This window comes from Lissotriton helveticus, chromosome 12 (genome assembly GCF_964261635.1).
Source record: "Lissotriton helveticus chromosome 12, aLisHel1.1, whole genome shotgun sequence".
In the NCBI taxonomy this organism is placed as follows: Eukaryota; Metazoa; Chordata; class Amphibia; order Caudata; family Salamandridae; genus Lissotriton; species Lissotriton helveticus.
The window spans coordinates 776,104,151-776,120,523 of NC_136073.1; the positions used below are offsets into that span (position 1 = coordinate 776,104,151).

At 47.5% G+C, this 16,373-nt stretch overlaps 1 protein-coding gene across 1 annotated transcript in view; it reads right to left on the minus strand.

The window, feature by feature from the left end:
* ATP8B2 (ATPase phospholipid transporting 8B2) overlaps positions 1–16,373 on the minus strand; it is a 446,999-nt gene that overhangs the window by 47,825 nt on the left and 382,801 nt on the right. The window contains exons 22-23 of the mRNA XM_078669640.1: positions 12,053–12,236; positions 10,849–11,072 (exon numbers count right to left, since the gene is read on the minus strand). Of these exons, the coding sequence (XP_078525766.1) occupies positions 10,849–11,072; positions 12,053–12,236 (408 nt within the window). The remainder of the gene's footprint in view (positions 1–10,848; positions 11,073–12,052; positions 12,237–16,373) is intronic.

The window sequence follows — 16,373 nt, forward strand, 5'->3', positions numbered from 1 at the left end:
CCCCTGGCAGTGCAACCTGTACCCTATCCTACTTCCCCATTTGCCCTGAGCAAGTGACCAGGAGCCCAGCTCCCACAGCCGCGTGGCCTGCTAGCCAGCAGCCACCAACCGAAGACCCCCTGCCTCTCCTTGGATAACATTGGGCCTAACTACCTCTGCACCCGGCCGCCCCTGTGCCGCTGCAGGTATACCAACTGTACCTACCTGACCCTGGGGGACCCCTGAGTCTATGCCCAGAACCTTAACTTCATCAGTCGAGTACTCACCTGAAAACCGATGACTCACTTTCCTGCAATAGGATAACATTGACTGGTTTGACTCGAAAAATCTTCTAAGTGTGAAGTTTTGAAACTTTAAACTATTCCTATAAAATCAGGAGAATACCGAATTCCGAAGTATTCACCTGTGATCAGGAGAGAAGCCAGTACTGTAACTTGTAGCCCAGTACTGAACCGCAAAAGTAATCCTAACTAGGTTTCCTAGTAACCTGAATTTTCTCCATAGGAATCCATTGTTTGCTTTTCTATGAAATCTCTTCTGTCTACTTTTGAAAACTTTAAATATTCCTTAAAAATCGTACATACTACTGAAACGTAATTACTTACCTGTCTTAAGTAGAGATCCCAGTGCTGGACCTAGGAGCCCAGTACTAGATTACAAAAGTAACGAGAACATACTGTACCTGTAACCTGAATTTTCTCTCATTGGATAACATTGCTAGATTTTCACTGAAAAGTTTTAAAGTGTGAACTTTTAAAAAGCCTTTTTATTCTTTAAAAATCATTGCAATAACCATAACCTTTCTACTAAACTGTTTTCGGCTTAGACCCCAGGACTGAATCTAGGATCCAGTCCTGGAGTTACAAAAGTAATCTATAAAGTAATCAGCTGCATTTATGTAGAAAAACCCATTGGGCTCAATGTTAAATTTTGTTTAGAATTGTGTTGCCTACTGCAACCACTGTAACTATTGTGCTTGCAAAGTTTATTGCCTTCCTGCAAAGCAATTACCTGAAGTCACTCATACTGAGAAAAGTATTGAATATGCTACTTACCAGTATGCATCTGTTCTTGGCATGTAGGGCTGCTAACATTCATATCTTAGCATTAGATCGCCGCCTAGTGTTGGGCTCGGATGATCGCACATTGTTGTCCTGGAAGAGTCTTCGAAGTATCCTGAGATAGGTGGCTCCTCCCCTGGACTACAGTGCGCATGGGCATCGGCTCCATCCCCAGATTGTTTTTCGCCATTGTGGCAGAAGATGGAGTGAAAAGTGTAAAGGATGTCCATGCTAATGAATAAATACAATAGTATATCTGCAGCTGCGACAGGCACCGGGGAGGAGGGCGGGCGATATGAATGTTAGCAGCCCTACATGCCAAGAACAGATGCATACTGGTAAGTAGCATATTCAGTTCGAGGCATGTGGGCTGCTAAATTCATATCTTAGCATAGAATACATAGCAGTCCCTCCATCAGCGGCGGTTGCCCGTGCCAGCTGCAGAAACCTGAAAAAGTGTCTTCAGAACAGCCTGTCCTACAGCAGCTTGCTGCTTGGAATGCACATCAACACAGTAGTGTTTTGTAAAGGTATGTGGTGTAACCCACGTGGCTGCTCTGCAAATATCCTCTAAAGGAATGTTCCCTAGGAAAGCCATGGACGCCCCCAGTTTGCGTGTGGAGTGCGCTCTGGGGGGTATTGTTAAAGTGCGCTTGGCCTTTTGATAACATATCTGGATGCACTTAACAATCCATCTGGCTATCCCTGCTTTGGAAAGCGGGTTGCCTTTGTATTGTGGTGCGAAGGCAACAAAGAGTTGTTTTGTTTTTCTAAAGGGTTGTGTTCTGTCTATGTAGTACATCAACGCCCTCCGTACATCTAAGGTATGGAGCATTCTTTCCGCCACCGTTTGCGGGTTTTGAAAGAATGCTGGTAAGTCAATAGTTTGGTTTAGATGAAACTGACACCACCTTCGGAAGGAATCTGGGGTTAGTGCGTAGCACTACCCTATTTGGATGAATTTGAATGAATGGCTCTTGGATTGTGAGCGCCTGCAGCTCACTGACACGCCTCAGAGACTTAATAGCTACAAGGAAAGCTACTTTCCACGTAAGGAACTGGAGTTCACACGAGTGCAGCGGCTCAAATGGTGGTCCCATCAGTCTGGTGAGAACGACATTGAGGTTCCACACCGGAGCTGGCGGTGTTCTTGGGGGAATGACTCGTTTCAGACCTTCAAGGAAGGCTTTAATGGCGGGCACTCTGAAGACAGAGAGGTGCTGCCTATTCTGGAGATAAGCCGCTATGGCGGATAGATGTATCCGAATGGAAGTGTACGCTAGATTGCACTTTTAAAGATGCAACAGATAGCAGATGATGTTGGGGATAGATGCATCTAGCGGGTTGATGTCATTGGCTGTACAGTAAATGACAAAACGCTTCCACTTTGCAGCATAGCATGCTCTAGTAGTTGGTTTCCTCGCCTCCTTGATGATGTTCATGCATTCCGGAGGTAGGTTAAGGTATCCAAACTCTAGGACTTCAGGAGCCAGATCGCCAGGTTGAGCTGTTGCGGATCTGGATGCTGAATTTCTCCATGGTTCTGCGTCAAAAGACTGGGCGTGAGGCGCAGTCTTTGATGCGGCACCACTGAGAGTTCGAGGAACGTGGTGTACCAGGCCTGGCGCGCCCACGTTGGAGCAACTAGGATGAGAGTCATCTCGTGCTGCCTTAGCTTTCTTGCGACCAGCGGTATTAGAGGGGCTGGCGGAAAAGCGTACGCAAATTTGCCTGACCAGTTCATCCATATCGCATTCCCCTGCGACTGTGGGTGAGGGAACCTGGCGGCAAAGTGTTGGCATTTTGCGTTCTCTTTTGTGGCAAACAGGTCTATTTCCGGATGACCCCACTGCTGGAAGTACGGGCGGAGGACAGATGGGTGTAACTCCCACTCGTGCATTTGATGGCTGTACCTGCTGAGCAGATCCGCCATCTGATTGTCCTTTCCTGGGAGGTGTTCTGCCATGAGGAAAATGTTCCTCTGAATGGCCCACTTCCACATGCTCTGAGCCAGATGAGACAGCTGTGGCGAGTGGGTGCCTCCCTGCTTTTGAATGTAGTACATCGCGGTCATGTTGTCCGTCCGGACTAGCACGACTTTGTTGCACAGATGTACAATGAAGGACTTGAGCGCCATGAAGATTGCCATCAGTTCCAGATAGTTGATGTGCATCTTCTGTTGCTGCGTCGTCCATAGTCCCTGCACTGTGTAAGTGAGCACATGAGCTCCCCATCCCTGGAGAGATGCGTCCGTTGTCAGGACAATCTGCGGCACAGGCTCTTGGAACAGTCGGCCCTTGCAAAGGTTGTGTGGAGTCCACCAATGCAGAGAGTCGTATGCCCGACTGGTAACCAACACTAGGTCTGTCAATTGCCCACGAGCCTGTGTCCACTGATTCGCTAAGCACTCCTGGAGCGGGCGCATATGTAGCCGTGCGTGAGGGACTATGAAGATGCAGGAGGCCATCATGCCTATCAACTGCATGAACACTCTCGCTGGAAGCGAGTGTTGTGGCCTGAACCTTTGGATCAGAGCCTGCATGCTGTCTATCCTGACTTGGTTTGGCTGAGCCATGGCCGTCAGGGTGTTGATCGTCGCACCTAGGAACTACCGGACATGTGCCGGCTGAAGATGCGATTTTGGGTAGTTCAGGGAGAAACCCAGATCGTGAAGAAGGTGAACTGTAGTCGACATGTCTGCGGCGCACTGTCGCTCTGACTTGGCTTGCACGAGCCAGTCGTCTAGGTAGGGGTAGACATGGATGTTCTGCCTCCTGAGGTGCGCCGCTACTGTCGCCAGACACTTGGTGAACACCCTCGGGCTGTGGTGACTCCGAAGGGTAGGACCTTGAACTGGTAGTGCCTGCCTTGAATAGTGAACCTGAGGTATTTCCTGTGTGACGGGTGTAGTGGAATGTGGAAATAAGCATCCTTGAGATCTAAGCTTGCTAAGAAATCTCCCTGGTTTAGCAATGGAAGAATCTGTTGCAGTGTAAGCATGTGGAAATGTTCTGATAGTATGTACAGGTTGAGGGGACGTAGATCTAGAATGGGTCTGAGAGATCCGTCCTTCTTTGGAATAAGGAAGTACAGGGAATAAACCCCTGTGCCTTCCTCTCCCACCGGCACGAGCTCGATTGCTCCCTTTTGCAGCATCACCACTACTTCCTGCTGCAATAAGAGCAAGTGCTCTGCGGACATAGGCCTTTGCTTTGGCGGGATGTTGGGTGGAGTGGACCTCAACTCTAGGCAATAACCATACTGGACTAGTTGTCGCACCCACCTGTCTGTGGTGATGTTTCTCCAGACGGGCAGGAACTGCTGTAGTCTCCCCCCGACAGGTGTTAGGTGGTCGGGGGGCAGTGACAGAGAGTCACTGTTTGGCTGGAGCAGAGGAGCGGGAGCTGTTATTTCCTCTGCCGCGACCTCTGTTGCTGTTATTTCTGTAACCTCCCTTGTTCTGTTTTGTGAACGAGGATTGTGCCCCACCTTTAGAGAACTGGGATTGTTGACCCATTTGTCCTCTGGTGACTCCACGTGCACCTGAGCGACGAAAATTGCTGCCACGAAACTGTTGTGACTGCAGGGCCCCCATGGACTTAGCAGTTTCTGTGTCCTTCTTTATTTTCTCTAGGGTGGTGTCAACATCTGGACCAAACAGACTATCAGGATTGACTGGCTGATTAAGGATTGTTGTCTGAATATCCGGTTTAAACCCTGAGATGCGGAGCCACGCTTGTCGTCTCAGCATAACGCTAGTGTTGATAGCTCTAGCAGCTGTGTCCGCAGCGTCAAGTGCACACTTGATGGCTGCGTTTGAGATTAGCTTTCCTTCCTCAATGAGCAGGTGGGTGGCTTCTTGGAACTGTGGAGGCAGGTGTTGTACAATCTGTTCTAGGGTGTCGTAGTGCGCCCTATCGTAACGCGCCAAGAGTGCCTGTGTATTGGCGATGCGCCAAAAGTTTGATGCCTGTGCAGCTACTCTTTTGCCCCCTGCCTCTAGCACTTTGGACTCCTTATCCGGGGGAGGAGCTTCACCCGTTGTCTGGGAGTTGGCACGTTTCCTGGCATTGGCGACCACAAGAGAGTCCAGTGGCAATTGTCCCCGGATGTATGCGGGGTCCGCAGGCGCAGGTCTGTACTTTTTTTCAATGCGAGGGTTGACCACTCTCGCTCTAGTAGGCTCCTTAAATATGTCCCCAGCATGCTTGAGGACTCCTTTAAGCATAGGCAGTGTCTTTACTGTCCTTTCAGAGACTGAAAAAGTGTCGAAAAGGAAGTCTTCCTCAACCGGGTCGGCATGCATGTCCACATCATGATTGGCTGCCGCCCTTTCGAGTAGTGCATGAAAACCTGCTGAATCCTCAGTCGGGGATGCACGTGCATTAAAAAGCTGCGGGTCCTGCCCCACACCCTGGGTGTTCTGGTCACCAGTGTCATCATATGAATCCGGTTGTGCATCAGGTTCATTGATAGGGAAATTGTACTGCTCGTCTTCATCATACCCCTCACCCGCAGAGTGTTCTGGGGAGGGAGTAGGGCTCCGTCTCGGAGGAGGCTGGATTGGTTCCGTGAGGCCTGAGGCGTCAAGGGGCACCATCTTCTTCTTTAGTGGGATGACATAGGAGTCCACTGGCTCCGAAGTGATTTTCCTCTTATAGAGGGTCAGTTTGCCTGTGTCAGCGTCGATGAAACGCGCTGAATCGTCCTCTGATTCGAGTACCCGACGTGGAAGCGGGCCAGTCGGTGAAGAAATCACCTGTTTCGGTGCCGATTTGGTTCAAAATGCTTTCGGCGCCTCCTTCGGCGGCAAAATAAAGAGAAGTTTCCCAGAAGGCTTCGCTGGAGTGTCCTTTTGCGGCTGCGGCGATGGTATCGGAGCCGACGGGGCAAAGGCCTTCTCCCTGATTCTTTGCAGTGATTCGGCTATGAGGGACGGCTCACTCACAGTTTGTTTCGGCGCCGACGAGGATGGTCTGATCTTTCCCTCGGATCCGACGTCCTTGTGGGCCTTGTGCACTTTGGGCGCGGATCCTGTCTTTACCGCCTCCGATTCCTGTGTTCGGGGCGCAGACTTCTTTCCGTGTGCCTGCGTAGCCTCCTTGGAGCCGACTTTGGCGGGCTTGGACGGCGTCGTAGCCGCTGACCCGTGCCGACCACCTTTTTTGGAGGACCCTTCCTCTGGCGTCGGTTTCGATTTTGCAGCATCGGAATCGACGGACTTCTTCGACTTCTGCGGACCGGAGGTCGACGGAGTCGATGGGGTAGCGGGCACCGTCGTTTTCACCGGCACGGCAGCCATCTTAGGGACAGTCGAGTCCTTAAGTTTCGGTTTCGTTTTCGGGTCGGCCATTTTAGGTGTTGTCGATCCCGATGGTTTCGGTTTCGAAACAGTCTGCTCAGCAAGTAAGTCCGTGGCCGGGCCCGAAGGCGGGGCTGTGGCTTGCGGCAACGGGTCTTGGGTAAGGCCGACAGGCGATCCCGTGTCCCGGTCGATATCCTCGTAACCGTCGGGGCAGAGCTCGTCCCCCGAGCTGTCTGCCGCGGCCCCATAAATCTCATCGTCGTCTCCTACCTCGTCGACGTATTCAAGGCCTTGACCCGCGACTCCGTCGTCGTCTCTCGGATCCGCCTCGACCTCCGTCTCGGGTGGGGAGATTTGGAGATGATGACCCTGGTCCTCTTCGTCCTGGTCGCCGAAGATGTTCTCCGGATCCGGGGCCCCTTGTTTAGCTTCCATGCGCACCGCGCGCCGAAGCTTGAGAGTCTTCTTTGAGCGGAATTGTGCACACAACTTGCACTTGCCGTCGTCGTGGTCAGGCGAAAGGCATTTGTTACACACGGGGTGTAGATCGATGTGTGGGTACTTGGACCCACAGAGCGGGCAGTACTTAAACGGGCTCCGCTCCATGTCCGAAAAGTTTTGCAGTCGTGTCGCGATGAGAAGGCCTCAAAGTTCCGAGAGCGAAGAAAACTCCGCTTATTCCGGCTCCAAGAGACGGAAGACTCGAGACCGTGCGCAGACAATACCGACGCAAGAAAATCGAGGCCTTTTGGCCGCTAAAAGTTAGTTTTTCTTGGTTCCGACAGTAAGACGTCGAGACCACATCCGAACCCAATGGCGGAAAAAAACAATCTGGGGATGGAGCCGATGCCCATGCGCACTGTAGTCCAGGGGAGGAGCCACCTATCTCAGGATACTTCGAAGACTCTTCCAGGACAACAATGTGCGATCATCCGAGCCCAACACTAGGCGGCGATCTAATGCTAAGATATGAATTTAGCAGCCCACATGCCTCGAACATTTTGATACCTGTTGGTTCTAAAAATAAAACTATATCTTTTGATATAAAAACAATTGGCCTGGAGTTCAGTTCTTGAGTGTGTGAAACCTTTTGCTGACTGAGTGTGTACATCAAATGCTTTACACTGTCCTGTGGTACTGCCTTACTGCTCGACCAAGCTACCACTTTGGAGAGTAAGGTCAGCCCTGACTTTAACCTCTGTCATACCTCTGGAGATTGTGGACTCTATACACACTGTACCTTACTTTGGTCCAGTATATATAGAGCCACTTTCTTACAGGGAGAGAGAGAGAGAGGCAGGGAGAGAGAGAAAGGTGGGGGGAGAGAGAGGCGGAGAGAGGGGTGGGGAAAGAGAGAGACGGGGAAAGAGAGGCGGTGAGAGAGAGAGGGTCGGGGAGAGAGTGTCTGTGTGCGGTTTGCTTTTATTGCTGCATTTGATGTTCAAGTCTTGTACTTAGAAGATCTTACACTGTTTCTGCTGAGCTGTACATGTTTTGCATGTTAGCGCAAAACAGATTGTATTTTATTTGACCGGTCTGTGGAGCAATTCTGCACTGCTATTGACTGTGATGACGTTTTCTGCGCATTAGTGAAACCAGAGAAAACCTTTTCACAATGCCAAGCTTAAAATGAAATGTTTTTCAAGATTGGGGTATAATTTGTTGCTCCTTATTTCAGTGTTCTTTTTCCTGAATTGATTTTCACTAATTCCAACCACAAAACTCAATCACATGCAGCTATGTGATGGCAAAGTGATTGTTCCCTTTAAAATAACCCCCCCCCCCCCCAAAAAAAAAGAATTTCACAATTGAATGGGGCGGGTAAACAGGTTTATATTTCAAAAGAACTATGTGTAGTGAGGCTTTGAAATGTAAACAGGAAGGCCACTTTAATGCTATTTTGGAGAGAAATAAGGAAATGAAACATGAGTAAACTGACACTGAAATTTCTCAAAGCAAATACAGAAGCAGAGAATCTAGCAGCAGGATGGGGAGGGTGAGATGCGATCTGTGAAAAAACTTGAATTATAGAACGCAATTTATGTCACAATATACAACAGACGTTTTTAAGTCTATAAACCTGCTGAAGATAAGTAATACAAAAGAAATGTGTACTGTGACTTGATAAATTGATCAGAATAGTCTGCTCACCCCGACAAATGACGTAAAAGACCATTTCAGCACCCAAACACGCTCATACACACACAAATTAAATATAAGTACATTTCCAAAATCAGACACTGAAGATGAGTAGGAATATAGGTGGCACTGTCCCACTTCTATAAGAACTACATTATTGGTTTACCTTCTATATCAATCTGAGATCTGGCTGTACAACTCAGTTAAACAGCACCCAGTGTATACCACCTATGCCAAGGACAACTGTATGATTTCAAACCTACTGAAATGATGCAGCACAACATAATCTGTAGTGTGATTATTCGGTTTCTACTTGAATGTTTTACTGGTTCCAGCAGGGACGCATATTTCTACTATCTTAGCGCTTGTTGAAAGTTAGAAGAAATGGGAGCCTCATAAGGAATTTGATGGAGAGGAGCTTTCTTTCCCCTATCGGAGTCACCTATGTGGTGAGTAAGTCGAGGGGGCAGAAGTGGTCAGCTCAGGGTGAAGGGGCTTTCAATATTGTCAATATTAGCTATATTACGCCATTCAGGAATTTGTAGGTCATAGTACTTTCTGATGTTCATCATGGTGCAGAGGATACCATGTTATGTTATGTTATGTTAATTGCTTTTATACCGCGCACAGCTGCCCCAGCAGAGGGGCGTCCTGGCGCCCAGGAAGGTAAACACAACATTGCAAAAAACTGCCAAATCAGAAATTTTTATTTAAAAAGTAAAGTCTTAATAGCACGTCTGAACTGGAGTAGGTCTTCCAGTGCTCGAATTTCCGCTGGAAGATAGTTCCAGAGTTTTGCGGCTACCACTCGAAAGGAGCGGCCACCGGACCTACTCGGCAGGAAACGTGGGACCACAGACAAATTCTGACCCATCGATCTCAGGGATCGAGAGGGAACATACGGGGTCAATAGATTCTTCAATATAGGTGGGGCTGAGCCTTTTAAAATTTTAAAAGCCAGACAAAGCACCTTAAATTCAATCCTCCTAGCCACTGGGAGCCAGTGGAGCGCCTGTAGTGTTCTTGAGACCGGACATCTCCTAGGCAGTCCGACCACCGCTCTTGCAGCGGCGTTCTGTACTCGCTGCAGCCGCTTAAGTTCCGCCTGGTTGGCTCCTGCTAGCAGAGCGCTGGCATAATCTATCCTAGATAGTACCGAGGCCTGAACCACAAGCTGTCTAGTGGGGGCATCGAAAAATTTCAATACCGGTCTGATGCCCCTGATGACGCCAAAGCAAGAGGCTGCCACCCTCTCAGTATGACAGGTAAAACTAAGGGTGGGATCCAGCCAGACTCCAAGGTTTTTTATCTCCATGGCAGGAGAAGGAATCATTCCTAGCTCGGGGGGCCACCAGTGATCATTCCACCATCCAGGTTGCTTGCCGAACACCATTACCTCTGTCTTCTTAGTATTCAATTGGAGAGAGTTCGGATTCATCCAATTGGCTACCGCACGAAGCCCCTCGCAAAACTTGAGGGCCTCCACAGCTGAGTCCCCACTTAACGTGACCGCCAGCTGTGTGTCATCCGCATAGGAGACCATTGTCAGGCCCCAGCGTTTGACTACATCAGCCAGCGGTCTAACGTATATGTTAAATAAGGTGGGGCTCAACGATGACCCCTGTGGGACCCCCAATGTAAGCGGGTAGGAGGTGGATTTACCGGGAGGGATTGCAACCTGGAATGATCTATCTGAGAGGAAGGAGTGGAACCAGCAAAGAGCAGCTCCCCTAACGCCAGCTTCCTCTAACCGCCGCAACAGTGTTGAACGCAATGTAGGAAAGCACTCTCGAGACATGTAAGCATGTTCAACATTTATCTAAGAAACATTGTTTTACGTGCTGTGACAAATAACTATACAGGAATCCATTTTGCTCTCCCTTTACTTTCATCAGGCACATTTGGAAAGATAGCTTGAGGCGAGGGCCTTTTACAGAACTACAGCACTTTAGATTTTCAATGTACACTTATTCAGTGACCAAACAGCTACCTTTAAGAAAGTTAAGAGGGAGATGATTACATGAGTACCCGAGAAAACACACACTGTTGAACTCAAACTTAGTAATGGGATTCCCAACCAGTTTAGTTATTTTGTGACAAGAGCTAAAAGCATATCTATCAACCAGAAATAAGAGTTCATTTTTAAGACAAGACCAATAAAATACATCAGAAAAGCGATGGCATGTAGGGAAAGTTTGGTAGAAAAAATGTTAGATGGATAGAGACACAGTGGAAAGTGTGAATACTACATAGTAAGGTATTCGCTAACGCTTGGTAGAGATGTTAGAAACACAACATGTAGATACAGAAGACAGTTCTATTTTCGTGGAAAGAACTACAAACCTGGGCTGAGAATCCACAAAAGAATCCAAACCAGAAGTGGACCATGGTGAAGGCAAAGTTTTTGTAGAAGAAGTAGCAGAGGAACTTGCACATGCGGAGGTAGGACCATCGACCATGCACCAAGAGCAATCTTTGCAAGAACTTGAACTGTGAGAAGGAGTAATCGGAAGCAAGCACAGCCTGTATTCCCTCCTGACCGCTGATCCCCACCCCAATGTGTGCCGCTGTGAACAGAAAAACAACAGAAAAGAATTAGTAAATTGATGAAAGCACGACCGCATACTAGGTGAAATATTTGTAGCAAACATTGAATTTACAAGTCAGAACTCCAGCTGAAGCCATTTTGAATGAAATACTTAAGAGCTTAAAAACTAAGCATCAAGTAGGATTCAAACACATTATTAGAAACAAGTAGGCAGCAGAGGAAGGTTTTTAGTCTTTTCTGAAAAGTAATTAAGGAGTTTGATGGTCTCAGCCTGACTGGAAATGAGTTCTACATTGCTGCTGTAGTACTGGAGAAAGTGTGTGCTGCCACATTTTAGCATCTAGCTACAAACAACTTAAGCTTTCTATTTCCAGCGCTGATCTGATGAATGTTAACGAAGCCCAGAACATTTCGTGGATGGAGGAGTTATGTCAAGGGTGAAGCTGCCACAATCCTTTTCGCCTTCACTATTTGGATGCACGGAGCAATGGCACCAGCCTGTGTCTATTAATGGTATTACAGGCAAGTCAGAAGTGTTGGCTTTGACAATACTTCTTTAGGGCGGAATTTCCTGTATTCTAAAGTGTGAATCTGCAAACTTCTCAGTTTGGGTCCTAGAGCAAATGTAGTTTTACCACCAGCTAATGTCAAGGCACAGCATTACCTTTGAAACAAACTCTGCACTTCAGCGTGCCCACATACTTCATATCGAAAGTATGCAAAGGTGGCAGGCCTGTGGGACTGAGGCAGATGTATGTGCCAGTGAAACATGTAGCTAAACTTTGCGTACTGCTGACAACCAGGTTGCAGGACTTCTGTGATACTGGCTACTTTTAAGTATTTTATGTACTAACTGGGTGTCAAATCTTGGGATGTATGTGGAATTTCTTCCTTTGAAGGTATTGGACTGTGAGCAGGATAGCACAATGTGAGTGGACTGCAATGTAACTCTGCATCAGAGTATCTGTCTGCATTCATAATATTTTACCAGATTCTTACTTTTGATCATACTGACATCATTTGCACCATCGCCAATTGCCAAAGTGACGGCCTTCTTATGCTTCTTCACTAGCTCCACAACCTGGGCCTTCTGGAGGGGAGTCACCCGGCAGCAGATTACAGCTTTGCAGGCACAGGCTGTCTCCAGGAATTCATGCTCCATGTCTGCCTCCAAAGCATGAGCCTGAAAATAGGAAGAAATGGCATAAAAACACAAAGGCACAAACCAGGATACTCAGAGTAAACATAAATGGACACCTATCAATCCATTTCGACATGCTTTCCAACATGAAAGAAAAACAACAAAGGGACTAAAACAGCACATGCAAAACAAGGACACACAGGAGGAAACTCAGTCTGGCCTAGGTAAAAGACCATCATGGAGGGTACTTTTAAAAGGCATTCGCAGAGGGGGTGGGCCATTGCTGGATTGAGCAGACAGAGTTCCACAATGATGTGCCTGGAACCTGACAGAATCACAGCATAGTATTCCTACTAAGAGTTCTGTACTGCGATGATTCCACTATTGGAACTTCATAATACAGCTCTCTAACCAGGAGAAGATTCACAATGATTCAATAAATTAGGAGCACTCCGCCATTTGTAGATGCCAGTCATAACACTAACCATGAGGAGATCCAACCTGGTGTCTTCCTGCAGTGGGAAAATCCACAATGCAGTGGTCCCACCCGAGGGACATCAACTAGAAAGTGCTTCTGCCACGAAAGGGATTCACCAAGGAGTACTCCCTTTAATACCAGAATCATCTGACACGGGGCAGAATAAGAGAAGGGCCACAATGGACCATCAGGAGAGCCTGCCAAGTAATAGTAGGAGTATACCCTGGAGGCACGTCAATGCCTCTGTGGTCTCGAAGGAGGTGCACAACAAGGACAGATTAGTCCTTTGTTAGAAGACCCCTAACTCACCAACCTAGTTGGTGACATGCTTCATCATCGGGGTCCCACCCGGATAGCCGAATGCCATGCTGCGACACCTGATTACAGTGGAGTGGGGCTTTTTTCTTTTTGGGTGTAAGTGAATGAATAAAGTGGTTTAAAAATTGGCCAGTTTTAACTATCCACGAAAAAACGATTTATTATGGAGCAACGGGGCAATGTTGAAAATGTGATGAGGTACCATGCGAGGTTAGATTGACGGTATCAAAAATAGTGAAGTGAGAAAAAATGGTCCCCTCATCAGGAGAGCCACCAAGAGAAGATTCACCATCACATGCCCCCACTGTGGCATGAGAAGATCCACCATGGAGTGTCCTCACCATTAGATCTGTCAAATGAACATCTGCCGGAGTGCTCCAACTAATAGGAGATTCTGCATGGGAAACTGAACACGTGAGGGTTGAAGCCAGATCACATCCACTGTGAGGAGGGAAGAGAGGAATCCAACTGAAAGCTATAGTCAGTAAATAAGAATGGAGGTTCGTATCAGCCGAAAGCCACCGTGACACAGCTAGCTATTCATTAAAGGATTCCACCAAACTAAGCTTCTTTATGTGGTGCGGCCGACCCGAAAAAGGCAGGACTGGATCCAACTAACTACTTTCACAGTGAGAAGAGAAGGAGCAGAGGCTTAAACACTTCCACAATGAGGAAAGAAGATAGGGTGGACATACCCCATCAAGAAAACGTAAAATTAGGAAAACTCAGCATATCTGACTGAGACCCACGCCCTTCATTTATCAGTCAAACAATTGTAAAGTATATACCATTAGTCAAAAATCTAGGTAATATATTGTATCAGTTCCAATAAAACTATCAGATATGACAGAGAATAGGACTAGCCATGGTAAGCCTGTACATCTAGTTTGTGCTGTACAAAGGAATGACCAGAAACATACTTGACACATAGCAACAAGCAGAAAATCAAGTAGTCTGGTGTTCCAAAATATACAAATAGAAAACACAAATTCAAATAGGCTCTCAACCCCCTATGTTGGGTTATCGAAGAGCATGGCATCTCTGTCAAGGTCCAGTGCATTAGCCACAAGGTATAGCGAAGTAAAGTTTCCAAAATGATATGAAAAACAGTTTCCCACTTTGTGTGTATTGAAAATCTGAAATCGGACCAAGAACGTCACGTCTGCCAAGCAAAATACAGAATGTTCAAATACATCCTTAAAGGACCACCACTCGGCTATGGAAAACACTGAATCTGATCCTAACACACTCTAGCAAACACTCAACTGTTTAGAAAATTGGCCAAAAACAATTCAAGCTGGTGTTTGGACCCTAACACTTTTAGGCATAATGCATCTTGAATAAACCCCATCTACCCAAACTATCAGCCATGACTGAATCCATTAACTTCAGCTTCCGGTCTACATCATTTGCTTTTTCCCTACGGTCTGAATTTGTTCTATTGTAGTACTTCTAGGAAAATGCCATTTTTGACATGGTCTCCCCCACCATTTGCCTGGCATCCGATGCAATTTTGACAGAAGTGCACTGGGCTCCTGCTATACAGGTCCCAAGCGCCTGTTCTCCTTCCCTAAAACTGTACAATTGTTCCCCCAATTTGCAATACCTTTAGCATCCCCTACAAGTCCCTAGTAAAGTACACCCCTGGTACTTAGGGCAAAGTGGCTAAAGATGATCCCTAAGGCAGAACCATGTATTTTTTCGTCCTAAGTGACCCCTCAGCCCAAAATGCAAACTGCCATTGTAGGCTGCGTGCCATGGTGCAGAGAAAAGTGAAGACACAACATGGCACAAATCCTGTGTGCCATGCCTGCAGACACTGCATGCAATATAGGTAAGTCGCACTTACAGCAGGCCTTACAACCCTAAGGCAGGGTGCACCATACTACATGTGTGGACATATCTGCTTGAGCAGATGTGCCCCTGTGATGTCTTAGTTGTTTCTTAGATATTACAAATGAACAGGGAAGCCAGTTTGAGAATATGTGCTGGAAACTGGTATTTAAAAGTTCTCTAGCTACACGATGGCTTCACTGAAACTAGAGATGTCTGGTATCAAACAGCTTTATTAATAAACCAACACGGATTCCAGTGATGGATTTATTAATGCATGCACCCAGAGGGCACCTTAGAGGTGCCCCCTGAAAGCCTACCACCTACTAGTGTGCTGGCTGATTGGTGTAGACCTGCCTGCCACCACAGCCAGGTTTCTGACCCCGTGCAGGTGAGAGCCCATGTTCTCTGAGGGCAGAAACAATGCATCCTCTGTCTGAGGTTTTCATCTCCTCTAAAAAGAATGGCTAAGTGATCAGAATATCAAGGCTGGAGGCTTCAAATGATTCTGCCACCTTTAATATGCGACCCAAGGTTTCCCCAGACAGGGGAAATGCCACCCAGACCCATTTAGCAAAAGGACTATTAGCTAGTCAGGAGGCGTGTTCCTCTCTCGGGCTAGTACCACCCCTAAGGTGGGTTACCTGATGTGACCACAACTTTTATTATTCCAACATCTTCGTTTTGGTGGAATTAGGCTCTCTGGGTCAAGGTTATGTCAAATTCCCACAAGGAAGTTATCATAAAGAGGGTGCACCCATCCTAAATGTAAGAAGCCCATTTGCTACTACCTGTCACTCCCCTTAACACCCCTAAATGAGTATTTAGGTGGCACCCCTGACAACAGGAACTCGGATTTGATTGATCAAGAAGAAGAGGACAAAGAAGAGCTGCAAAAAAAGCAAGAACTGAATACTGCTGTGTAGTTTTGGTGCCAAAACCTGCCTGCCTGAACCAGTCTTCACAATCGTGACCAGCGACTTGTCTTGCAGCTGACCAGCTTCCAAGAACCCCAGGAGACTGCTAGCCCTTTGCAAATTGCCAGCAATCTCCCTTGGGGACGAGGAGCTATTCTCCTGCAGTCCTCTAGCACCATTACCACACACAAAATCTGTTTTAAAGAGTTGCCACACCCAGGTCAACCAGACGCACGAGCCTCCCAGGAAGAGGACCCTGTGCTCTTGAAGGTCCGATCTATGCCCCCTACGCCAACTAAGAGGATAGCAGAAACAACCGGAACCACACAGGGTCAATATGCTGGGTATCAGATTGCTAGCCTCAAACAGAGACTGTGACTCTAATCTGGACTTCCACTGCACTGAGACCGAACAGCCATCGCAGAACATTAGTACTGCAGAGACCCACTTCGAGATTGGCCCAGCTATCCTGATTTTGCACCCTCAACTGGCGAAGACCAAAACCTGCAAGGCCCTAGGATGCACAGAGCCCAGCGGACCTTTCCATTCTGCACCTGGGCGCCCCAGCCCGTGTACCGACAAACCAGCTTGTGACCACCCAAGACCCTTGTGACTAGAGCCCTGCGAGAAGTT